This window comes from Bos indicus x Bos taurus, chromosome 4 (genome assembly GCF_003369695.1).
Source record: "Bos indicus x Bos taurus breed Angus x Brahman F1 hybrid chromosome 4, Bos_hybrid_MaternalHap_v2.0, whole genome shotgun sequence".
NCBI classification, from domain to species: Eukaryota; Metazoa; Chordata; class Mammalia; order Artiodactyla; family Bovidae; genus Bos; species Bos indicus x Bos taurus.
This window is the reverse complement of record NC_040079.1, coordinates 34488318-34514857: the sequence shown is the minus strand read 5'-3', so window position 1 is coordinate 34514857 and position 26540 is coordinate 34488318. Positions and strand designations below refer to the sequence as shown.

The window sequence follows — 26540 nt, the reverse complement described above, 5'->3', positions numbered from 1 at the left end:
TACCTCTATTTGCTTCTTGAAAGACATTTATTCCACCGGCAAAGTCCAGAGTACTGGGTTCAGATTTTAGCTCTGCCATTGATAAGCATACATGGCATCTGCTTGCAACTGGCATCATTTGTAAAAAGAGTCAAAAGACCACATGTAAGCCCCTGGAAGAGTGTGAGGTCAGGCCCACCTACACCTCACTTCTTTTGTGATTGTCCCTGCAGATACTTAGCCCTTTTAATCCTACTTTCCTTTATCTGCAAAATAAGGGTAGTAATAATACCTCCCCAATGATGGGATTATGTACTTTTTAGAAATATGATTTGTAAAATGCACCAACTCTTCTCCAACAGCAGAGTCCACCTGGATGAGATGATTTAGAATATAACCCCCATCACAAATTGGAAAGTAGAAAGAGTGAATATGCTTATCCCCACATTTTGCAGAGGAGCGGTCTCAGGTTCGGAGAAGGCAATGGCACCCTACTCCAGTACTGTTGCCTGGAAAATCCCATGGACAGAGGAGCCTGGTAGGCCACAGTCCATGGGGTCACTCAGAGTCGGATACTACTGAGCAACTTCACTTTCACTTTTCACTTTCACGCATTGGAGAAGGAAATGGCAACCCACTCCAGTGTTCTTGCCTGGAGAATCCCAGGGACCAGGGAGCCTGGTGGGCTGCCGTCTATGGGGTCACACAGAGTCGGACATGACTGCAGCAACTTAGCAGCAGCAGCAGCAGCAGCAGCAGCAGTCTCAGGTTAGATTATTCACTCCATGTCCACAAATCTGGAAGGAGACAGGTCTGAACTTGACTGCAGGTGTTCTGACTCCCTGTCTTGTCAAGATTAAAATAAAATATCTCACAATCTTGTTGCTTCAAATAAAATTCTGTCAACTGGGAAACACTAATAAGGGGCATATTATGCTAGTGTTTGATAATCAGCAATGGTGGATTCTTATTTTTAGCAAAATCCATGCAGATTTCACCCCTTGGCAAATGTATGCTCAGAGATGGCCATGACTCCTGACAAGAGTCACCAGAATAAACCCTTATTCAAATGTTCCTGTCATCTCTCACTAATCTGAAATTTAACTGCATCTGTTTTTTCCTGAAATGAACTAAAGTGCCAGCTGGGACTCAAAGACCTTATTGTCATTGGGAGATTCTGCTATAAGGTTATTAGTTATGTGAACTGCACAGCTAAACTGTGAGGGAAAGGACTTTAAAAAGCCTGGATAGTGGTGATGTACTCCTCTTGGTTTGGTTAGGTTTAGTTTTTCTGGAGTATGTATGTATGTGTATGTGCTCAGCCATAGGGACTCTGTGACCCCATGGACTATAGCCTGCCAGGGTCCTCTGTCCATAAGATTCTCCAGGCAAGAATACTGGAGTGAGTTTCCAGTTCCTCCTTCGGGGTCTTCTTAACCCAGGGATTGAACCCATGTCTCCTGTGTCCCCTGCAATGCAAGCAGATGCTTTACCACTGAGCCACCAGGGAAGCTCTAGTCCAATAACAATATTAGCTTGATAGCAAGCATTTTTTCTGTATGATAGCTTATTCCAGGAAAGCTCTAGAATTAAAATAGGTTTTTACTCATATCCGGAGAGTAGTAGATCTTTTACTGTGCTTTCTTGAATACTTAGATTATTATTTAATCTCTAATTCTAAGAGATAGTGAATACAAGAAAATAAAAAATTTGATACATAATTCTGAATCCTATAGTCATAGGACTATAAGCTAAAGGACTTATAAAGGACTACTAAACAAGCTCACATGTTTTCTTCCTAAAAATTGTCCTTTCCTTCCTTCATGCCTCCCTTGAGAATGGTACTAATATGTTCAATCCTCGAGAATTTTAATTTACCACCTAAAGTTAATCAGATAAAGCTTCTTTTATATGATAAGGAAGTTCTGACAAAGAAAGCAAATTACTATTTCTATCTGATTATGTAAGTAAAAACATGTGTTGTTATAAATACAATGCAATTAACATGTAAAAAATGTTCAGTTATAATTCATAGATTCATTTTGTTATAACCCAGATGAGCCAACATTGTGCCTGCAAACGGCTATCCATGGAAACAATTAATTATATTGATTTGGTTTGCCAGTTGCTATTTCTCATCTTTAAACTCTTTTTACCCCCAGAATTGTATACTAATTTGTAATCACACAAATTTAGCAATATTCAGATGCATTTTGTCTGCTACTTCTGTATTATGAGTTTTCTCACATTTAATATTTATGGTACTTACCTTCCCCTCAGAGGTATGTTCTCATATGAAATAGAAGATAAAAATGGAAAATCTCATCACAATAGCCATTTATAACTTTTGGGAATTGAGACATCTTTCTGTTAAGATTTTGAGTTTATAACAAGCACCCATTTTTAATTAGAGAGCAGAATGCCATATATTAATTTTTCATGTGAATTAAATATAAATTAAATCACAGAAAAACTTTTTGGAAACACCAAATAGCTCTTAGGATAATTAAAGACTTACTGGGATACTAGGAATCAATGATTATAAATCAAGAACTTAGAGCATGAAGATGATGCAGACCAAATATACCAAATAGACCTCTCATTCAGCTCTCTGGCATTCTTTGGCATTCACCTTTGGGGCATTAGAGACGGAGCACTGCCATAACTGAGCAAACGACTAAAGAAAGAGGATCTTGACTGATAGAGGTCGTACTGTGGACTCATGTCTCTCTGCTTACTAATAGCAGGGATTTGGCAGAGTATTTAAAGTAAGATTCTCTATCTTGTCCCAAAGTTAGTTCTACCTTGCTTTTTGGTTTGTTTTGTTTTATGTGTGTGTGTGTGTGTGTGTGTGTGTGTGTGTGTTTAAATATAATTGTTAAGGTTAGCTTATAAAAAAAAAGAAAATTGGTAGTTGTGTAGCCTGGTAAAGTGAGATTTTTAAGGTTTGTTGTACTTCTCTGCAATTACTTGTACTTTTCACATCCAATTATGAAAGAATAGAAACTATTGCTACACTTAACTCTCTGCTTCCAGTTAATAAATCATAACTGCTGGCTGCTGAATGATTTTTCAAAAAAGATATAAATAATGTCATTTCGATCCCTGGGTTAGGAAGATCCTCTGGAGAAGGAAATGGCAACCCACTTCAGTATTCTTACCTGGAGAATCCCATGGACAGAGGATCCTGGTAGGCTACAGTCCATGGGGTCACAAAGAGTCAGACACAACTGAAGCAACTTAGCACGTACTTTTGTTTCTTAGTAGAAAAGTTGTACAGTTCAGTTCAGTCACTCAGTCATGTCTGACTCTTGCGACCCCATGGGCCACAGAACCCCAGGCCTCCCTGACCATCACCAACTCCAGGAGTTCACTCAAACTCATGTCCATTGAGTCAGTGATGCCATCCAACCATCTCATCCTCTGCCGTCCCCTTCTCCTCCTTCCTTCAATCTTTCCCAGCATCAGGGTTCTTTCAAATGAGTCAGTTCTTCTCATCAGGTGGCCAAAGTATTAGGGTTTCAGCTTCAGCATCAGTCCTTCCAATGAACATTCAGGACTGATTTCCTTTAGGATGGACTGGTTAGATCTCCTTGCAGTCCAAGGGACTCTCAAGAGTCTTCTCCAACACCACAGTTCAAAAGCATCAATTCTTAGGCACTCAGCTTTATTCATAGTCCAACTCTCACATCCATATATGACCACTGGAAAAACCATAGCCCTGACTAGATGGACCTTTGTTGGCAAAGTAATGTCTCTGCTTTTTAATATGCTGTCAAGGTTGGTCATAATTTTCCTTCCAAGGAGCAAGCATCCTTTAATTTCATGGCTGCAGTCACCATCTGCAGTGATTTTGGAGACCCCAAAAATAAAGTCTCTCACTGTTTCCATTGTTTCCCTATCTATTTGCCATGAAGTGATGGGACCAAATGCCGTGATCTTAGTTTTCTGAATATTGAGCTCTAAGCCAACTTTTTCACTCACCTATTTCACTTGTATCAAGAGGTTCTTTAGTTCTTCTTTACTTTCTGCCATAAGGGTGATGTCATCTGTGTATCTGAGGTTATAGATATTTCTCCCTGCATTCTTGATTCCAGCTTGTGCTTCATCCAGCCCAGCCTTTCTCATGATGTACTCTGCATATAAGTTAAATCAGCAGGATGACAATGTACAGCCTTGATGTACTCCCTTTCCTATTTGGAACCATTCTGTTGTTCCATGTCCAGTTCTAACTGTTGCTTCCTGACCTGCATACAGATTTCTCAAGAGGCAGGTCAAGTGGTCTGGTATTCCCATCTCTTTCAGAATTTTCCACAGTTTATAGTGATCCACACAGTCAAAGGCTTTGGCATAGTCAATAAAGCAGAATTAGATGTTTTTCTGGAACTCTCTTGCTTTTTCAATGATCTAGCAGATGTTGGCAATTTGATCTCTGATTCCTCTGCCTTTTCTAAAACCAGCTTGAACATCTGGAAATTCAAGGTTCACGTATTGCTGAAGCCTGGTTTGGAGAATTTTGAGCATTACTTTACTAGTGTGTGAGATGAGTGCAATTGTGCGGTAGTTTGAGCATTCTTTGGCATTGCCTTTCTTTGGAATTGGAATGAAAACTGACCTTTTCCAGAAAAGTTGAAAGGAGGTTAAAAGAGCACCTCACGTGCATCACGAGAAAGATTGTAGAGCTTAACATTAACACATGGTTCCATAGCTCCACATCTTTAGTTAATGGTACCATGTTTTAGTGGGGCTTCCCAGGTGGCACTAGTGGTAAAGAACCTGTCTGCCAATGCAAGAGACGTAAGAAGACACGAGTTTGATCCCTGGGTCCAGAAGATCCCCTGGAGGAGGGCATGGCAACCCACTCCAATATTCTTACCTCAGGATCCATTGGGCAGAGGAGCCTGGTGGGCTACAGTCCATGGGGTTGCAAAGAGTCGGACTGGGCCAAAGCTACTTAGTATGCAACGCACACCATATTTCAGTAGGTACATAGTGATGACTCCTCATAGGCACCAAAATGTTCCCTGATTACATTAAAACCAACATGTAGCTGTCTGTGTGTTTCTTTTTCTCACTTGCTAGCTTTCCTGAAAGCCACCTATCTTGTGTGAGTTTTGTCATTAATTAATAATTACGGAGTTAAACTTATATCTTACCTAATCAGTTTGGTTTTTCAAAAACTATTTTGTTTTAAATGTGAAATTTGTTTGATAAATAATTAGCCAAGAGAACTTTCCTACTTCCTTACTCACTTAGTAAGCCTAGGCAAAATTCCACACAAAATTATATTTCCAGGCTAGCAGGAGCTCATAATTACCTAGATTCACCCTTATTTCAAATCTTCTGTAATCTCTGGGTGTTTCAACAAGAAAGTGTCATTCAGATGATAAAAACTTGTTTCCATATCTTATTCCTTCTAAAATATAAAATAATTAGCATCAAACTGTGTATAAACAGTAAATTAAAAACCATGAATAGAGTTAGAAAATTATATTAAAACTTGTTTTTTCTGGTTTCATTTAATCAAATTTCATTTAAGGAAAATGAAACATGTTGGCCACATTCCTTTTTTTGGCTTCCCTACTTTAATTTGCTTATTGGGTTCTTCACTCTCTTCTTTGCACAGAGCAAGGTTTCATAAATGCATATTGACATGCCCACTGTAGGCTTATACGGAAGGCCAAATTAATCCTCCATTGTGTAGCAGTCAAGTCCTATTTAGTGGTTTGTCTACAAAGATCAATACAGGGTCTCTAAGGCATAATGGCTGGCTCCATTCACTCCTGCTAGACAAACAAATGCCCTTTTAAAAGTCAGTTCACGAAAAAAGCTTTTTCTAGGCACAACCAGCCCTAGGTTAAACTTTCAAACAGTCCAAGTTTGGATTTCAGTGCTGCAGGCTTCATTGCTGGGCCTGATTTCCATATTTGAACCATTTTTTCCCCATTACAAATGCCTTTAAGAAGCAGTTTGATACATAAATTTAATCCCAAAGAGATACAAATGAGTTCAAAGGCTTAATGTGTTAGCACTCTCAAGAATAGTTGTATTTTTTTTGTGTGTGTGTGTAATAAAGTTTTATTAAAGTATAAAGGAGATAGAGAAAGCTTCTGACATAGGCATCAGAAGGGGGCAGAAAGAGTACCCACTTGCTAGTGTTAACAATCAGGTTATATAATCCAAAGAATGTCTGGAGGTTGTAAAGACCTCCTCCGACCTACTCCCATAATTTACATTTTAAGATAACACTGTCCTCAGGCAAGATACATCCTTGTAAAGACCAGGTATACTCCCATAACTAACATTTTAAAATAACAGAAGGTTGAATCCAAAGACTGTCCTTAGGCAGGATACATTATTGGTATATAATCCTAAGGAATGTGGAGAAAGAAAAAAAGTTTGTCCTTTCTTCCTCCTTGAGAATTCCAGACCCCTCTCTCTTTGGGGACCCCTAGACGCCCTATCAACCTGCCTAGGAAATGACTCTCTCATTCCCCCCTTTTCTTTTAGCCAAGAGAAGAGTTCTTAGGCAGAATAAGTCTCTATGGTGGAAGTCAAGTAATTCAAAGAGCATGAGAGACAGGAAGTAGCCAGGAAGGTATTTGAGCTTGGTCATAGGCAGGGACTTACTCCACCTGCTCATAAGACCATTCCTGCTGCTAACACTTGTCGGAAAGCCTCTCATTATTAACGTATTCTTTCTCTTTATTGTTTGGCTCACTCTTTTTTTAGCCTTCTAGACTCAGCTCCAATCGACCTACTTTCCAAATACTTGTGGGAGTATTTCTCAAGTATGCTCAACTCCTGATGAATCCCAGAATTATTCTTGTTACAGTGGTAGTCATTGCATTATTATTTCCTATGTAGCCTCTCTCCCTACTAGAAGTCACCTAGAACAAGGTCTGCCTCTTTTAGTCTCCCTCTGCCTTCCCAGACTTAGCAAAGCGCTTGGAACACAATAAATTTTCCTCCTACCCACTGTACCCCAAATTAGATAAAGAGTTGGCTGCCACCAGCCAATCAATCCATTTCCCCTTTGATCTGCTGCACACTCATTGACACCAGGCTTCCAGTCGTGGGTAGAGTGGGCTATGATGGGAAGGGCAGATGAGCTGGGAAAACAGGGGCTCCTCTATTCTTCCCTCCTAGAAGGTACATTTCCTAAAGTCAAGAATTACAAAATATTTGAAGAAATATGTATGACAGTATTGAGGAAATATTTCCTTGAATGATTTCAAGCTCTTCCACAGGAAAACAACACTTAACATTTCCAAAGTGAGTTGATTACACAAAGAATGGCCCCTCTAAGTCAGAGGTTGGTAAGACACCACCCACAAGTCCAACACAGCCTATCTCCTGTTTTTGTACCACTTGTGGTTTTAGAAGACTATTTACGTATTTAAATAGTTGGTGATGGGTTTAGTCACTAAGTCATGTCTGACTCTTTATGACCCCATGGACTATAGCCCACCAGGCTCCTCTGTCTATAGGATTCTTCAGGAAAGAATATGAGTGGGTTGCCATTTCCTTCTCCAGGGGATCTTCCCGACCCAGGGATTGAATCTGGGTCTCCTGCACTGCAGGCAGATTATTTACCGACTGAACCACCAGGGAAGCCCATTTATTTAAATTGTTAGGGAGAAAAATCAAAAGAAGAATATTTATTGACACAGAATTATATGAAATTCAAATTTCAGGGTCCATAAATACAGTTTTTATTTATTTATTTATGGACACAAATTTTTATTGGATTATAGTTAGCCTCATTCATTTATGGATTCTCTAGGGCTGTGTTTGCACTTTGAACAGTTGTTATAGAAGCCACATGTCCTGCAAGGCCTAAAATATCATCATCTTGTCCTTTACACGAAGAGGGCTCTAAATGAGCATATAAGAAATAGTGTGTGTGTGTGTGTGTGTGTGTGTCCGTGCACACGTGTGCTCAGTCACTCAGTCATGTCCAACTCTTTGCCATCCCATGGACTGTAGCCCACCAGGCTCCTCTGTCCATGGAACTTTCCAGGCAAGAATACTGGAGTGGGTTGCCATTTCCTACTACAGGGAATCTTCCCCATCCAGGGATCGAAATGACATTATTTACATCTCTTTTGAAAAATAGTTCAGACACAGTTGCCTATGAGGAAAAGAGATTCTTTAGTGTTGAATAAAGAAAACCATTGGGACATCCCTTCTTAGTGTGAATAGTAGAGGTATAAACAAGATAATTAATGACGTTTTCAGTAGAAGTTAGATAAAATAAAACATTGCAAACAATAACCTCAGGCATCTTGGAGGTAAGAGAAAAAAATACACAAGTATTTAGAAACCTGAAATAGCAAGAGTTCAGTTGTTTATTTATTACTCTAACTTTCTTCCTCAGCTATAAGATCTTTGGGGAAGAAAAAAGAACCAAGTATTGAATTTATTATCAGTACCTCACTCATTATAGGAACTTTATAAATTTTTGAGTAAGAAAGGGAGAGAGAAAAGAAAGGAAGAAAATAGATTTAAGAGGAGCATTTGCTTTTAGCTTTTATCATTCACTTTAACTTAGTTTTTTCTTTTTTATATGTGGAAGTTCACTACCTTAAGTGCTTTTATCCAAGCAGACAATTTTATTTGTATGCGTAAAACCACTAGCAAATGTATTAAAGAATATTTCAAGGAATGTTACTCATGCTGTTTCAAGTTTCAGCCTCATTTTCTCAAAGTGAAAAATCAAGCACTGTTGATCACATAGTGACTGCTCTTTGAGGTTAAGGCCCTGTGTTATAAAGGCTTTAACTCTACAACTGTAAATAGAGTTATCTTAAACACTCATTAGTGGTAGAAACAGCAAGCTGTCAAACAAATTTTAAGAGACTATTCTAGCTATCCATGTTAATGACATCTATAATGGAACCACTATATTCTTTCTTGTTTTTAATTTAAAGCACACATTGTATATTATCATTTTATTGCCAAAACCCACATCCACAATCTTATATTCACTTTTAAACATAAGAATATTTTTTCTGTACTCAAATTTATAACTAACAGCCAGGCTCTATCATGTTTAGCTGTAGACTTTCATTACTATAATAAACAACAACAACAAAAATAACAACAACCAAAGCAGATGCTTCTGCTACAAACAGCCTCACAAACAACTAAATTGTGGAACTCTCTTCATCTGGGAAGGCAATTTGTTTTTACATCTCTTCACCTGCCTTTAAAATATGCTTTAATTTATTACTAATGGCATTCCCAATGATCTGCTGAAGGATGCAACTCTGAAATGATTTATTCTAATGAAGAGCCTCTTGTCAGCACTTACTTACCACGAGGCTTGGAAGGCCCAAGGGACCAGATATTATTACATACTGTGCCCAGTATCATACAAGTAGAGCATTTTACAATCATCAGATCTAATTGGACATCTTTATAAGATTGCTTTATGCTTGGCATTTTTTTCCCCTCACTCTGTCCAAATGGACATTTTGGTTCTTTAGTTTACAGTGGGTTGAAACACACACCTTTGATAGAAACTGAAAAGCCTCAAGCCTGCCCTAGCAGGAGGTCCGACTGCCCCTTATTCCTTAAGGTACGAAGCCTGATGTGCTTATGACATTTCCAAAAGCAGGATGACATGACATGACACGTGGCACTGCTATGCAGAGAGGTTCTATCAGTCTGACTACCAGGATTCTAATTCTGGTCAAATGTAATTTGCTGCTTTTAGGGGAGTTCTGGAGTCAGTCAACCAAAAAACAGGTCTGTGTTTGGGTCATAATAACTTGAAATCAGGATGGACCTTAGCAGTGTGCTGTGGTGAATGCACAGAGACCTGTTTGGAGGGGAAAAGCCCTAGCTTCAAGTTGGATTTTGCCTTTTATTAGCTAGACCCTGTGGGTGCATGCTAAGTCTCTTCAGTTGTGTCCAACTCTCTGCGGCCCTATGGACTGTAGCCCACCAGGCTCTTCTGTCCATGGGATTCTCCAGCCAAGAATACTGGAATGGATTACCATGCCCTCCTCCAGGGGATCTTCCTGACCCAGCGATCGAACCTGTATCTCTTATGTCTCCTGCATTGACAGGAGGGTTCGTTACCACTAGCATCACCTGGGAAGTCCTAGCTAGACCCCATTGTTGTTCAGTTGCCAAGTTGCATCTGACTCTTCACAACCCCATGGACTGCAGCACACCAGGATCCTTTGTCCCTCACCATCCCCCCGAGTTTGCTCAAGTTCACTTCCAGTGCATTGGTGATGCCATCCAACCATCTCATCCTCTATTGCCCTCTTCTCCTTCTGCCTTCAATCTTTCCCAGAACCTAGTGGGCTTCATTTCCCAGGCTGGCTTGTGATCTGATGTTCTGCAGGGTTGTCCAATGGGAGATTGGAAGGGGATGGGAGAGGAGTCAGGTTTCCTTCTTTGCATCTTCTAAGGCAGCAGCTAACCCTCTTCAGTGGCTCTTTCTTCTCAGAGGCTCTAAGGACCCAGCTTCCATTAGGAATTTGCTCTTGAGGTCAGCAAGCTTTCTCTTCCTTTGCCCCTGGATCAGGAAGATCCCTTGGAAAAGGAATGCCTTCCTTTTCCTGCTACCACCCCCTGGGTTAACCTTTAGTCCTGTCTCTGCAAACCCACCACCCCACCCCAACCCACCCCCATTGTCTGCTCCCCCACCATGAAAATAATTCCATTCATTAAGTCCATTCTCTTATAAATACTTGAGGTGGCTTCTGCTTTCCTGCGTAGACCTTGAATACAAACAATAGTATTTTAAAAGTGAGATATTGTGCCTATAATCTAATCTCATTTCCAGAAAATTAACTAGATAGGAAAATGCAAAGAGATGTAACAAAAATATTAATATGCTTGGAATGTGGGATATATTCTGGAATTTTTTAAACTTTAATTTCTAGTTTTAACTTATTTTTACATAATTTGTTTCCTCTTTTCCTTAAAATGAAACCTCAGGCAAATAATATTTTATAGAATTTCTTCTTAGTTGGTTTATGTTTTAACAGATGCACCATTTTGTTTCATTTTAAATTGTTTAAGCTAGATCCTATCAGAATGCAAACACAGGTGAATTTTCATACTGAAATCTGACCAGTTAGGACTATAGAGATAGAGACTTATGTTTATTTAAGACCCTTCATTTGTGTTTATTCAGAATAGGCCTTAACTTACGTAAGTAGTAGAAAAAAAATGATCATTTATACAAATGAGCTTACATACAAAACAGAAAGAGACTCACAGACTTAGAGATGAACTTATGATTCCTGAGGGGGAGAAAGGATGGGGTAAAAAATAGAGTTTGGGATGGACACGTACACCCTGCTATATTTGAAATGGATAACCAACAAGGACCTACTTTTTAACACATGGAACTCTGCTCAATATTATGTGGCAGCCTAGATGGGAGAGGGGTTTGGGAGAGAATGAACACATGTATATGTATGGCTGAGTCTCTTCCCTGTTCACCTGAAACTGTTACCACATTGTTAATTGGCTATACTCCAATACAAAATACAAAATTTTAAAAAAGATCTAAGTTATATTACTGGATACAAGCTTTTTTCCCCTCTGCCTATTATATAGATAAAACAAAAAGTTTTAACATGTAGCAGTGTGCCAGTGGGGGAGAAGGCAATAGCACCCCACTCCAGTACTCTTGCCTGGAAAATCCCATGGGCGGAGGAGCCTGGTAGGCTGCAGTCCATGGGATCACTAAGAGTCAGACACGACTGATCGACTTCACTTTCACTTTTTCACTTTCATGCATTGGAGAAAGAAATAGCAACCCACTCCAGTGTTCTTGCCTAGAGAATCCCAGGGACAGCGGAGCCTGGTGGGCTGCTGTCTATGGAGTCGCACAGGGTTGGACACGACTGAAGCGACTTAGCAGCAGCAGCAGCAGCAGTGTGCCAGGGGATGTGATTAGACTTGAAACATGTCTAATAATTAATTTATAGCAATTTTTCACCATCTAAGTTTTTTAAAAGGATGATTGTGTAATGAGGGGTGGGTGTTTAATATTTTGGGGAAACATGTAACTATTATATCCTTATCAAGGTCATTAAATAACATAAAGCAGAACTTCCTTAAATTTGCTGTACATACAACTTAGGCAATTAATTATAAATTTTAAAATTTACTGTTAAATTATAAAATTTAAAATTTGCTGTACATACAACTTAGGCAATTAATTATAAATTTTAAAATTTACTGTTTCTTACTGTTAAAGAAAAAAGGATGATTTCATCAATGCTTTACTATCCTGAGAAGAGGTAAAAGAATCTAAACACAAAATGAATATAGTATCTTCATTCAATTGTAGGAAATAACTTTGCCTCACATTGAACAGAATAGAATTGTTCTCCAAAAGCATCTCTAATGTAAATATAGGTCTTTGGAGTCTCATCAAAATCAAAGTTTGTTTAAGGATATAGAAACTTTCTAGGTTAAATTGAAGACCAGAAATACCTGGCTGTCTTTGGGAGGTTAAATCACAGCTCCTCCAGTCTCACTTCCTTTTGTATTTAAACAGCTGTGACTATTTACATGAGGCATAATTGTATTAAATTATTTATGCTTAAAGAATATTGAAACTTTTAACAGGAAAGAAGTAGCTTTCCTGGTCAGTGACCAGGCTGAGTGATGCATAGATAGGGAAGTTACAAGGCAGGCATCCAACCTGGCTGTATGACTTGGAGAAACTACTCCATGTTGATGAGCTCCAAACTGAATTCTCACCTTCCCTACAAGACAAGAGAAGCCCAGCCTCTGCCCATGGTCAGCTGAGTGAGGGGGGCCAGGCCATTCCTGGGATTACCTTTAGATAATACAGACAGAATGTGCCCCTCCTCCCCAAATTCACTTGTTAAATCCTAACACCCAGTGGGATGGTATTTGGAGGTGGGGCCTTTGAGCGGTGATTAGGTCATGAGGGCAAAGCCCTCATGAACAGGATTAGTGCCCCAAAGAGCTCCTTCCCTTCTGCTGCCTGGTCCTCACAAAAGGCAAAAGAACAGCCATCATTGACCTAGGAGGTGGGTTCTCACCAGACACTAGAGGTGTCAGCATCTTGACCTTGGACTTCCCAGCCTCTAGATGGCAGCAGTGACACAACTTGTGTTTGCAGCATCACCGTTTCCTGAGACGCTGCAGCTGCCAAAGCAGAACCTGACTCCCTAAGCACATCTTATGTCCAGTATAATTAGAACTGTGCGCCTTCTTTTCTGTAAAATTTAAGAACTAGATAATATGTGGCAAAATTATTAAGCCTTCCTGGGCAGAATTAGAAACAAAAGATGTGTTAGGTCATTACTGGATAATCTATAAGTAATTTTTAAAGTATGGCTCAAAATAAAATATGTAAATACTTGAAGACATCTCAAAGGTACCTTGAGGCCTATAACAGCTAACAGGTCTTAGACTATAAACTCAGGTGGAAAAAAATAAAAACTTTCACAATAAACATCTTCACTTCATGCTTTTATTTTGCCCAACTGAATTCTCCTCTAAGACTTAGGCTTCAAGCAAGCTCCTGGAGACCAACTCCTCCTTCTTCCCATGACAAAGGCACTTAGGAGTCTGAATGGATTGTAAATAGTGAATAATTTTGGTGGTGTTAGATATCAGTGGCTGGTTATAAGAAAACAGACTTAACGAGCAGAACTGTCCAAATGGCTTTGGGATTTGTCTCCTTGGGTGGCAGCCTGCAGTGTAGCAGCAGTGACTTGGAAACAGGAACAGTGGGGCACTTCCTCCAACAGATTTACCTTTCAAAGGACAGGAAGAGATGGAAGCAACAGCAGGAGGTAACTGAAGAAAGTTCCCAGTGTGAGAGTACCTCTGACAGTGTTAAAGATGAAACCCCTTGGGATGCACAACCAGAACACACAAAACTATGAAAACTGGTGACATCAGCCCACAGCCAAAATGATCAGGTATTCGCTGGGACCTTGACTTTGCTTGAAGTATTAACTATCTTCTGATGGAAGACAAGCCTATCTGCTCCAATATACTCCCAGGGCATAAGCAGATAGACCTTGTTAAGAAAAATGGGCAATGCTCACTATCTAAGATTAGCAGCATCCTCAAGTAGAATACAGAGATGTGGAAAGACTCAGCCATCTCCTAGGATGACATGTGAGATTCAGAGAAGCATGAGTTATATTTGTTCAACTTGTTGGGCACTTGAGGATTGCAAAATCTGTCAAATTTGAGGGGGTTTGTATTTTGAAATTCTGGCTGGATATATGTTGGTTAAGCATGTGACAATGGAAAGTGGGTAGGAACTGAAAAGTGTCAGGTCTCTTGACTTCTCTGTTCATGTAAAATCATGTAGGTTAAAAATAATTCCTCTGGGTATAAAAAGTAAGGTTAATTGACAGGGTAGAACTAGGTTATTCTGGGCACATCATATAAGTATCTGAAGAGGAATTTAGACAAATTGAGGAGATGAGTTGGTGCTGGGTCTGGAGAAGAAAAGGAAATCTGGTTAAGAGAAAATAAGAGCAGGAGATGTATACTCACCTTCACTCCCTCCCATTATTTATTGTTTACCATCAGGCTCTCCCTGGAGGATTTATTTAAACCATAAACATTTATTGAGTTTCAACTACTTGCTCAGCTCTTGGACAAGGTCTGTGCTAAACTGGGTTTATAATATGACATGATCCTTGACCTACTGGACCTCCTAGTTTAGTGAGAGAAAAAAGACCTGTACAAAACTAATTGTGCTTTATTAATTGCCAGCAACATGGGAGGCATCTGAGACAGAGGATATTACTTTTATTGGACAGAGAAACTTGTCAAGAAATTCTTCAAATAAGAATTGATGCTAGAGCTTTATCACTGAAAATTAGGAGTTCACCCAAAGGATTTATGCAAAGGGGAGTATTCTAGAAATAACAATATATACAAAGGATAGAAGAATGGAAGGATTCCTCTAGTACATTCCTAGTACATTTCAGTAATACAAAGTTATTTGCTCCGATTACAATATAAGGTTTGTGGGGTGAGCGGTGGAGGATGGGATGGGAGAGTCATGAAGAACTGGGTGTATCATGCTAAGAAGCTGGAGCTTTTTCCTGCAGGTGATGGAGAGACAATGAAGGCTTTCATGCAGGAGAATGACATGATCAGACTCTAAGATATGTGAGAGTGAAAGGATAGCTCCAGGCAACAAAGACTAGGCTCCAAAAGCAGGGGAAAGTATTTCCGGTGGTCCCACAGCTGGGCAAGCCAGCTCCAGGTGTTTGGTTTTGTTTTGTTTTTCTATATGCATGCTCACAATAATCAATGGTACATGTATTTTCATAGCTTTTTAAAAAAGAAAGAATACAGTATGAGAAAGTGGGCTCTGACAAGAATTCTTTCAAAGTTAAAAAAAAAATTTTCTTTAAAGATTTGTAAAGGCTTTTACTAATGATACTCACTTGGGTAACATGTTTTATCAGTATACTGGGTCATAATCATATGCTTTATTTGTAGCCTTTAAAGTATCATTTGATCATATAGTAGGCTAAAAACAAGAGAAAACGAAAGAAGTCAGAAAAAAAAAATTGTGTTTGAAAGAGGCACAAGCTGGAGAAAGGGTTAGTAAGCCCTACTGAAATCTCACGTTGAGAGCTTAGTGCATAAACGGGAATAAATGTGCTAAAAGAATCTCCCTCATCTCCTCAGTTTTCCCCTTTAATTTCCAAACCTGGTCCTTTAATTTCCCCTAATTTTTTCACTAAAAGTCTTGGCTAAAGGGCTTCTTATTGAAAATAATACTTTAGTGATATCTCACATTACAGAAATTTACTTCTCTTTCTACAAGAAATAGAACATGCTGTCAGAATTCTGGTCCCTCTTTTTGGAAGCACCTTAAAAATAGATAATCAGTGAAACTGGTAAGGTTTTTGTCTTGTTCAACTATTTCCAGAGGAATAAAATGCCCAAGATATATCCTAAATATTGAATGTGTGTAGGCAAAGATAAGGAATCGGTGCAGGCAATTTACTGGAAATACTTCTCTCTCTTTCCTTCAGTTTGTGAAAACCAAAAAAGATCCTGGTTTCTACTTTCATTTAGGCTTTTATGCCCCCTAGTGGATATATGGTATTTCTGCAGCTATAAAATAATGCTGTGATTTTTACAGCATTTCCTTTGTGCAGTGTGTGTTCAAATTGCTTACACTGACAATTGATATGCCCTTAAATAATCAAATTATAAATTTTGAACATTATTTGGAAACTCCACTTGTGATAATTCAATAAAAGCTTCAAAAATTTTCAGTAAAATGCCTATGAAGACTGAGACTATCATGGAGTTCCCTGACTCATCTGAATTTTATCCATGAGTTCCTTAAGAATCCATGGACTCCTGGCTAGGAACGTCCAATAAAGGGAGTGTGGGGTTATGCTAAGATTATTAATGTTGTAAACAGTAGAAAAAGAAAAAAAGAAAGATACGCTTTTTAAAAATAGCTCAAATTTTTGGCTTCAATTTAAAGAAACAAGAGAGTACACAGATTACTTGAAATAACTATATATGTTAGATAATCCAAAAAAATGTCAAACTTTCTACACAGCCAGGATAGTATAGTGATTGATCCTACGGGAAGAGAGGTGGAAGCAAAATCAAGGCAGCTCTTTTTAGGCAAACATTGATTTTAACATGTCAAAGAGAAATCTGTCTATTGTCAAAGTAATACCAGGACCCCTCTGGCAAACAAGTTCTGTACCATAAGCAGGTGTTATATAGTAACGCTTTTTTTTTAAGCTGTTTTTTATTTGCAAACATTGCAGCTACCATAAAAATTATCCATCAAACTGTGATCCTTCTAGAATAATAAGTTGATGGCAGAAAAATTCATGAATAACATAGCTACTGAGACCCTAAGGGGTTGAATTATTAGTTGAGAAGTGATCCAGCTTCCAGGTTAGAAGAAATTATTTCTCAGTCTAACTCAGAAGAGCAGTCAGATCTAGGAGAAAAATTCAGACACAAAATCAGTAATTACAACACACACAGACACACACACACACACACACACCTATGCACATACACACACATAGCTAACTGCTTTCACGAGGAAGTTGTTATACATATTACTTATATTCCTCTAATTATTTTGTTACACATCTTAATCCATTTGGGCTGTTATAACAAAATATCACAGATTAGGTAGTTTATAAGCAACAGAGTTCTGGAGGCTGAGAAATCCAAGGTTTTGGTGCCAGCAGATTCTTTGTGATGGTCGGTGAGTTCCATTTCCTGGTTCACAGACAGCCCTTCTTTCTGTATCGTCACAAATCGGTGGGACTAGGGAGCTTTGTGGGGTCTCTTTTTATAAAAGTATGAAGCCCATTCATGAGAGCCTCACCCTCATGACCTAATTATCTCTCAAATGCCCCCCTCTTAACATCATCACAAGGGGCATTAAGATGTCAACTTATGAATTGTGTGTGGGGATAGTGAGGCATTCAAATATATCATAATCATAGCAGGTATCTATTTTTCAGATGCTTCCCTGATGGCTCACTGGTAAAAAAATCTGCCTGCCAGTGCAGGAAATTCAGTCAGGAAGATTCCCTGGAGAAGGAAATGGCAACCCACTCCAATATTCTTACCAGAGAAATCCCATGGACAGAGGAGCCTGGCAGGCTACAGTACATGGGGTTGCAAAAGAGTTGGACATGACTTAGCAACAAAATTTTTCAGATACTTGTATCCCCAAATCTTGGTTTATGTCTGATATGAAAATGTCGGGGTTTTTTACTCTAACATAGTAAAATACAGTCTTTATTGAACCAGCACCTGCCCTATACAATGTACAGGATGTTCTGGACTTCAATGCAGCTGCACAGAGTCCATTCACTCTGTCTCTGATAACTAGCAATTTAAGACTTTTTCATTATAAGGAAGAAAAAAGGAGAGTGAGTTTGAATTACAGTAAGCATCAAGGTTTATTTTCAAATCAGCATTTCCTTCCTGTTATACGAAGATCTGTTCTACCTTTATAATTATTCACAGAATTCCTGGGTTTTGTTTTCTTTCTTGTTATCCATGGGAAAGAGTTTCACAGATGGAAAGTCATGCCTTTGCTGGGGAGGTTTGCCTTATATAACATTTCTTCTTTATCCAATGAGCCTACATTTATGCTCTCCAAACGAAAAGAGAAGAAAAAAATAGAAGCTATATGAATAGGACTAGGAAGCTAGCAGTATTGTGTTCGCACTGTGTAAAAAAAATTCAAGGAAATTGTTCTCCATTTGAGATCTAAATGTATTTAGTCATCTGATTTCTGGAGAAATGCCAAAAATGGAAAGTTTGAGTAGATATTAGTAAAATTTGGTTTGCAATGTATTATGCTTGAAAATTATCCACGTTCGCATCTATTTCAGTATTACTTGATAAATTGGAAAGATAAATGGACAAAGGATAGATGATATATTCATTTGATTGTCTTAGTTAACAAGATTTACCACTGTTTGATTGTCTATGTTAACAAGATTTACCACTTTTTTGGCATTGAGTGCATTCCAGAATTCAAGTACTTAGCATGAAAGTTTTGGATAATATTTGAGATTAAAATCTTCAAGAACCAATGACTGAAACTATTCTTGAGAAATTGGTCCTCCACTCAATATGATCTTTCACATATGGCAAAATATTTAATTTTAACCAAGTATTTTAGGGGGCTGTAAGTACATATTTAGAATTAACATTTTATGTGAATAATACCCCTATATTGTACCTTTTAACTGATATAAGGAGGAAAGGGAGCAATAAACATAAAGTTTGGCGGATGCTCAGGGTGAAAAAGGAGCAGAAAGAACCTACGGTGACTCTCTATGGTAAATGTAGGAGAAAGAAGGGAAAGTTAGAAGAGAGGAAAGCAGATGTATCGGGAAAGCGTCCCTTCCATTAATAAAGTTCAAGTCTGCTCATTTTTCATTGTGTAAAATTTATTGATAGTTTTTCTTTTATATGATGCTATTCTCTCCACTGTTTTCTTCTTTCTTACTTGACCTTAGAGGCCTCTTATAGTCTTTGAATCAGTTTTATTTACATATCGAAAAAAAAATGTCTCTGTGGAAACAAAAACACATCTTTGTAATGTTCTAATGTAACTGTTTTAGGAAAATGGATTTTTGAAGACTTGAGACCTAATATAAAAATCTGAAGAAGACAGAAAGAATAGACTATATAATACTTTTGGGCTTAGCATAAATGTAAACATCAGGAGTTGGGCAAAGTGAGATGTGTTTTTATATGATAAAAAATAAAATACCAACCATTATACAAGTTGCCTAGGATAAGAATAATCATTAAAAGATGGGCAGTATTGTAGGCAATATATAAATTTTAAAATGATCATTTAGCCACTATAAGTGTCACCTCTCATGAGGAAGCTTTCTCTGCTAAGCCTTTCTTCCACTGGATTTCAAAGAGATTACTCCTGAGGTCTGTAATGCTGTTTAGCTTCTTAGTAAGAATTGGAGTTTGACTACTCCAGTAGGAATAGGAATAGAAACAAAGGAAAGCAGCTGGTTTTGCTAGCAAACTGTTTCCCTTCCCTACCAGATTCTATGCCCAATTACAAGTTTGCAATAAAAATTACCTGTTTCAATTCTCAAGGTCATTCCCAAGCAAGCGTGCATGCTAAGTCACTTCAGTCATGTCCAACTCTTTGCGACCCTATGGACTGTAGCCCACCAGGCTCCTCTGACCATGGGAGTCTCCAGGCAAGAATACCAGAGTGGGTTACCATGCCCTCCTCCAGAAGATCAGCCCAACCCAGGATCAAACCCAGGTCTCTTAGGTCTCCTGCACTGGCAGATGGGTTCTTTACCAATAACACCACCTGGGAACCCCTTCCCAAGTGAGAAGAGAAACCAAATGGACAATATAAGAACATATACAAATCATACTGTGCCTTTTCCATGATTCTCCAACACAGTCAAGCTAATGAAAGGTGCTTTGAATATTAAAGATATCAATAGCAGTTTAATTGTAAAAAGGAGAGAGGGGTAGGGAGTAGAACTGACAGAAAAGTACATTTAGTGCCAAAGGGCGTGTGGACGGAGGCAGCAGGTGTTCCTTTGGGATCACCCAAGCCTTGGGCTGCCCTTACACACATAATCACAAGGCTGCTTGGTCTTAATATCCTGCCCCTTCTGCTTCCTTGTGCTTTCGCCATCTTCCATGGCCTTGAGGATCATCTTAATTTTCTTTGTTTTCATTGATTTTTGGTTCCCCTGGGTCTTCGTTGCTGCTCGCGGGCTTTCTCTGGTTGCGGCAACTGGGGGCTACCATTTGCTGTGGCGCATGCGCTTCTCACTGTGGCGGCTTCTCTTGGAGCACGGGCTGTAAAGGACTGTTGGGCTCAGTAGTTGAGCACATGAGCTTAGTTGCCCTCAGCATATGGAATCTTCCCAGTCCAGGGACTGAACCCATGTCCCCTGCATTGCCAAGCAGATTATTAACCCTTGGACCACCAGGGAAGTTCCATCCTAATTTTCTATTATGTGGGAAAGATCTGTGGAACCCAGGAGTAAAACATTGAGAGGTGTTCCCACCAATGAGGATTTTGTTCTCCCTGCTTCTTCCCACATAATCATAGCACGCTGGCCAGTCGTCTCAAGCATTCGCTTATGCTTTCTTGACTATAAAGTAAATTCGGATTTAAAAACAAATATGACAAAGGCAAATAATAGATACAATTGTATTTGATGCAGATTAGCAGAGCTTTATGGCATTAAACCACCCCTTTTTTGTCTATTACCTCTTTTCCCTTATGCATCCTTCTAGATGGGAATTTGCTAACTTTCAGCAAGCTGGTTCATACCCTTACGTTTCCCCCTTTTGTTACAGTACAAACAAGATATTTCATTTTACCCGTCTTTTCCCTCTGAGTAGTAAGTTCACTTTCTGCTTTATTTATTCAAATTATAATCTCTGCTGCTAAGTTTCTTCAGTCGTGTCTGACTCTGTGTGACGCCATAGACGGCAGCCCACCAGGCTCCTGTCCCTGGGATTCTCCAGGCAAGAACACTGGAGTGGGTTGCCATTTCCTTCTCCAATGCATGAAAGTGAAAAGTGAAAGTGAAGTCGCTCAGTCGTGTCTGACATAGCGACCCCATGGACTGCAGCCTACCAGGCTCCTCCATCCATGGGGTTTTCCAGGCAAGAGTACTGGAGTGGGGTGCCATTGCCTTCTCCGAAATTATAATCTCTATTTATATTCAAAAAGGATTTGCAGTGATTATTTTTCTAGTTGAATCCCAGACACCTCATCAAAAATTTCTTTCCCATGGAAACCTGCTTTATCAATTGGCCCAGCATCTCTTTGACTGAATCCCGTAGAATCTATTTTCTCCCTTCTTTTAGGTGCAGCCTTTCTGATAGCATGATTACCCCCACCCCATCACCACCATCAGCTGCCAACTGAGTTTACTAATCCCCACTCTTCTTAACATCTTACTGAGCTTTGGGTTCAGCCAGCCGTTTATTTTTTCTAATAATCACAAGTATGCTGGCCCTGCCTGCAGGATGATATAATGAGCCTAAAATTTTAAAAACTAGTTAAGAAATAGTAATTTTAAAAAATCTCAGAGAGGCAGGAAAAAGTATATGATGGATTCATTTAGTTATTTTACTTATATTTTTAAAGGTTTACTTTAATTACATGGACTTAATCTGTATCTTCTCTGGCTATAACAAATAATTAGGTTTTTATTTACTTTCTCTTCTGAGAGACTTTTGAGATCTTAATTGCTAAACATTAAAATCAAATCTCTGTTTTGAAAAGCAGCTTTTATGTATGCATGTACATATGAAGGGGATGTGTGTTAAAGACTTCTTCAGAGCCCACGCATAGTCAGTGCAAAAGGAAAGAAGATATTTATAAACCATGGCTGGGTACTCAATGTGATCTGTGGCAAACATGGTATAAAAAGTTAATCTTCCACTGATATATCCTTATGGCAAGAAAGACCCCAAGCCTTTTATGCTCACCATCTACATTCGTTTAGTTTTGATTGTTTCCTTACTAACATCATTTTCAGATTCTGATTTAGCTTCCCTGATGGACTATGGAAAGAGGTCCTGTTTCACATGGATGCAGTCTGTTTCAAGTTCTTGGGCTGGGTTGTTTTGTTTTGTTTTAATGTAAATCAATTCTGTCATATTGATGCCAAAACCGTGTATGAATTTCAGTTATAGTGAATTAGCTCAACTACTGATCAAATACGGACAAGAGTGAATCATTGGGCCTTCAAAGCAAAAGACCAGAGCCTGGAATAGGGTCAGCAAATGTGGTGCTGGTTAGTACAGCCTGTGGTCACTCTCAGCAGCCTGTCCTGAGCCAGTTCTGCAATTTCCATCTCCGCGTGTATATGTGTTAGTCACTCAGTCGTGTCCGACTCTTTGCAATCCATGGACTGTAGCCCCTCAGACTCCTCCATCCATGGAATTCTCAGGGAAGAATAATGGAATGGGTTGCCATTCCCTTCTCCAAGGTATCTTCCTGGCCAAAGGATTGAACCCAGGTCTCCTGTATTGCAGGCAGATTCTTTATCATCTGAGCACCATATTGACATATAAATGCCCAAAAAACAGTGTTAATTAGAATGACATGTCCTAGATCACTCTTCAAGTTAGAGTATCCCCAAGTACTCCCAAAGTCCTTGAGTCTGGATTCCAATATCTGTGCCTTGTTTCTAAGGACTAAACTCTCAGTGCACTGAGCACCCCAAAGCCCTGAAGCAAACAGGGAGTAGTTGGCACTTCAAAGGTGCAGCCGGGTAACTTCTGCAATGCTATAACAGATCTCCTTCTTGAAACTAATAGAATGTTTTGTGTCACTTATATCTCAATAAAACTGCGTATATTAAATCGATAGGTTGTACACCTGAAACTAATATAGTGTTGCATATCACCTGAAAGTGAAAGTGAATCAAAGTCACTCAGTCGTGTCTGACTATTTGCAACCCCATGGACTGTAGCCTGCCAGGCTCCTCCTGCCATGGGCTTTTCCAGGCAAGAATACTGGAGTGGGTTGCCATTTCCTTCTCCAGGGGATTTTCCCAACCCAGGGTTTGAACCCGTGTCTCCCTCATTGCAGGCAGACTCTTTATCATCTGACCCACCAAAGAATCCCTAATACCAGGCGTATCACCTATATTTCAATAAAAAAAAAAAAAAACTCCTCCTTGTCCCCTTCCCCAACAATGAACTGTTAGAAGAACTCTGTATCAATAAGGTAGTGAAAACATATTCATTTAAGTAATATTTAGGAAGAACTTTCTGTGTGCTAGTGAGATACAAAATAGAATAACTGCAGCTCATCAAGGTTATAATCTCATGTCAGCAGAGTATGTGGGGAGCCAAGGAAATTGTTTCACATTAACAAATTAGAAAGTTTCATGTGTTAATAAGTCCTTTAAAGGTAATCAAATGGGAATATGTTTTAGGGAAAGACTTGGGTGAAAAAATAATACCGCTATGGGGAATGTGGCCAGAAAATAACTTCTGGAAGAGAGACATTTAAGTCTCAACCTGCATAATGATGATCTAGGGGCTTCCCATGTGATAGGAAATCAGATGGTCAATGTGGCTGGAAGACGGGGAGCTGGATGGAAGACAGTGTGAAATATAGCCAGAAACTAACTGAAGGATGTAGGCCTTTGGAGACAAAAGTAGGAACCTGGGTTTATTCTAGTTTCAAGTTTATTAGAAGGTTTAAATAAAGTAGCAGTAGCCCAAACTCCATTTTTAAAGCCATAACCCTCGCTGCTATGGTGGTGTGAATTGTAACTTGTAATGGGGCAAATGTAGAAAAGAGAATTCAAGTGAGAAGTGGTATCCCTGGCTCTGGTTGAGGAAAGAGACCCAAATGGAATATAATTTGGTTTGGTCAGAGTCAACAAGGCTAGCTGAGTACTGAGATGCATGGACTGAGGATAGGGTGGTTTTTTCAGTGTTGATATGAGCAATTGGGTGGTTTGTGGTTCCATTTAACTAGAAATGGTAGATTGCAAGAGGAATAGATTTGAAGGGGCTAGAGGAAGCTAGGGAGAAGGCAATGGCATCCCACTCCAGTACTCTTGCCTGGAAAATCCCATGGATGGAGGAGTTTGGTAAGCTGCAGTCCATGGGATCGCTAAGAGTTGGATACGACTGAGCTACTTCACTTTCACTTTTCACTTTCATGCATTGGAGAAGGAAATGGCAACCCACTCCAGTGTTCTTGCCTGGAGAATCCCAGGAACGGGGAAGCCTGGTGGGCTGCCGTCTATGGGGTCTCACAGAGTTGAACATGACTGAAGCGACTTAGCAGCAGCAGCAGCAGCAGAGGAAGCTAGGGAAATAAGAGTTCCTTTTTGGCTAATTTAAGCCTTAATAGGCTCTTAAACATCTAGTGGTAGGAATAATCAGAGCAGAAACGACTGAAGAGATGAGTGTGATTTTCAAGACAAACATCAGAGATATCAATGTAAATTAGTGTGTCAGTAGCATATAGACAACAAATATGATTCCAGGAAATCCTGGAATCTGCCTGCAGTGCAGAAGATCCCAGTTCAATTCCTGGATCAGGAAGCGATAGGTTACCCACTCCAGTATTCTAGCCTGGAGAACTCCATGGACTGTATAGTCCATGGGGTCACAAAGAGTCGGACCCAACTGAGTGACTTTCACTTTCAAAGTACAGATAGTTCAAGCTATGGGATTGGATAAAATCACATAGGAAGAGGGTTAATACTGAGATGATAAGAGCCTGAGACTGACATTACTCTAAGATTTAGAAATCAGATAAGAGAAAAGGAGGAGCCAGAAAAGGAGATGGAAAAGTAGCAGCCAGTGAGGTAGAAGGTCACTAAGGGAATGTGCTAACCCTGAAGACGATAGAAAGTATTTTAACTAAAGAGAAAACCAATCAAATATAAATAAGAGATTAAGTAAGATAATCATGGAGAAATGGCCATTGTATTTCATATATGAAGATTAATGGGACCTTGGAGAGTTCAAGTTTTTAAGACATTATATCTGATGAAAGGAATGTGATGTACCACTTTTTCTATTTAAATTTCATAACCAGTCCAATGTAGAAAAAAAAAAATTAAGTGGAAAAGAGTGTTATCTAGACTATAACATTCAGCATGGAAATAGTGACTATAAATAAATGTAAAGAACAATGCCATGTAATGTAAAGGACAAATCGAATAGCTCTCATTACATCATCTGGCTTCTGCAAGGACAAAAGGTAATTTTTATATTCAGATATTCATGATGCCTGGATTATTGAAGTCTTAAACCATGTATGTTTTAGCCATGAAGTACAGATGTGTGCATGCCTGCTAAGTCGCTTCAGTCTTGTCTGCTTCTTTGTGACCTGATGGACTGTAACCTGCCAGCCTCCTCTGTCCATGGGATTTCCAGGCAAGCATACTGGAGTGATTGCCATGTCCTCCTCCAGGGGATCTTCACGACCCAGGGATTGTACCCATGTCTCTTATGTCTCCTGCATTGGCAGGCGGGTTCTTTACCACTATTACCACCTAGGAAGCATGAAGTAGAGATAGATTGGTCCAAAAAATCACTTGACTGGAAGCTAAAAACTATTTGTAGAAGATGGAAATAACTTTCTGTGACTTAAAACAATTTTTTTTTTTCTATTCCAAGGTATGGTGACATGGTACCGAAAACCATAGCAGGGAAGATTTTTGGTTCCATCTGTTCACTGAGTGGAGTCTTGGTCATCGCTCTACCTGTCCCAGTGATCGTATCCAACTTCAGTCGGATCTACCACCAGAATCAACGAGCAGACAAACGAAGAGCGCAAAAGGTGAGTATTCAGTTCTGTGCAACCATGATTTAGCATCTCCCACTCTGTAAAGTGAGCTTTAAAATCCCTTACTGGCTATTCAGTGTTCTGGTTTGGGTCGATAGTTGCATCAGTCAGCACAAGCTAAATTATACTACAGTAAAAAAGAAGCTTAATATCTTAGTGACTTAAAGACAAAGAGTATTTCTTAATCATGCTACAGATTACTCTGGTGATAGAAACTCCATCTTAACAATGTACCTCTGCAGTCATCAAGCAGAGGTAAAAGGACATGATGAATCACAGCCTGACCCAAAAGCTTCCTCTTGGAAGTGGGCCAAGTCACTTCCATCTCTATTGCATTAACCCAAGTAAGTCACTTGGTCACGTGTAACTTTAGAACTGGCAGAACAAGATAATCCTACTATGCAACCACAGACGAGAAGAAAGAAATATTTGGTGAGTAGCACTAATGACAACAGTAAAACCAATGATAGATTCTTGGCAAATTTTATTAGAATCAGATTTGTAGATCTGATTCATTTAGTCTCTGTCCATCAGAGATCAAGCTGGTTCCAGTAGACTGGGGCTATTAAAGGGCACCAAAATATGTCTCAAATGTCCACCATAGTTGACACAGGAAGTAGGAGAAATCTGATCATTAGTAGCTGAGTCTTATTTTTGGCCCAGTACTTTACTGTTTCTTTGAACTTCACATCAATGACCTCATCCATCTCAGAGGAAACAGGTT

General features: G+C 39.3%; 1 protein-coding gene across 1 annotated transcript in view; it reads left to right on the top strand.

Moving 5' to 3' along the window:
* Positions 1 to 26540, top strand: part of KCND2 (potassium voltage-gated channel subfamily D member 2) — a 568363-nt gene that overhangs the window by 525430 nt on the left and 16393 nt on the right. Inside the window, exon 2 of the mRNA XM_027539157.1 lies at positions 25648 to 25810. Within this exon, the coding sequence (XP_027394958.1) occupies positions 25648 to 25810 (163 nt within the window). The remainder of the gene's footprint in view (positions 1 to 25647; positions 25811 to 26540) is intronic.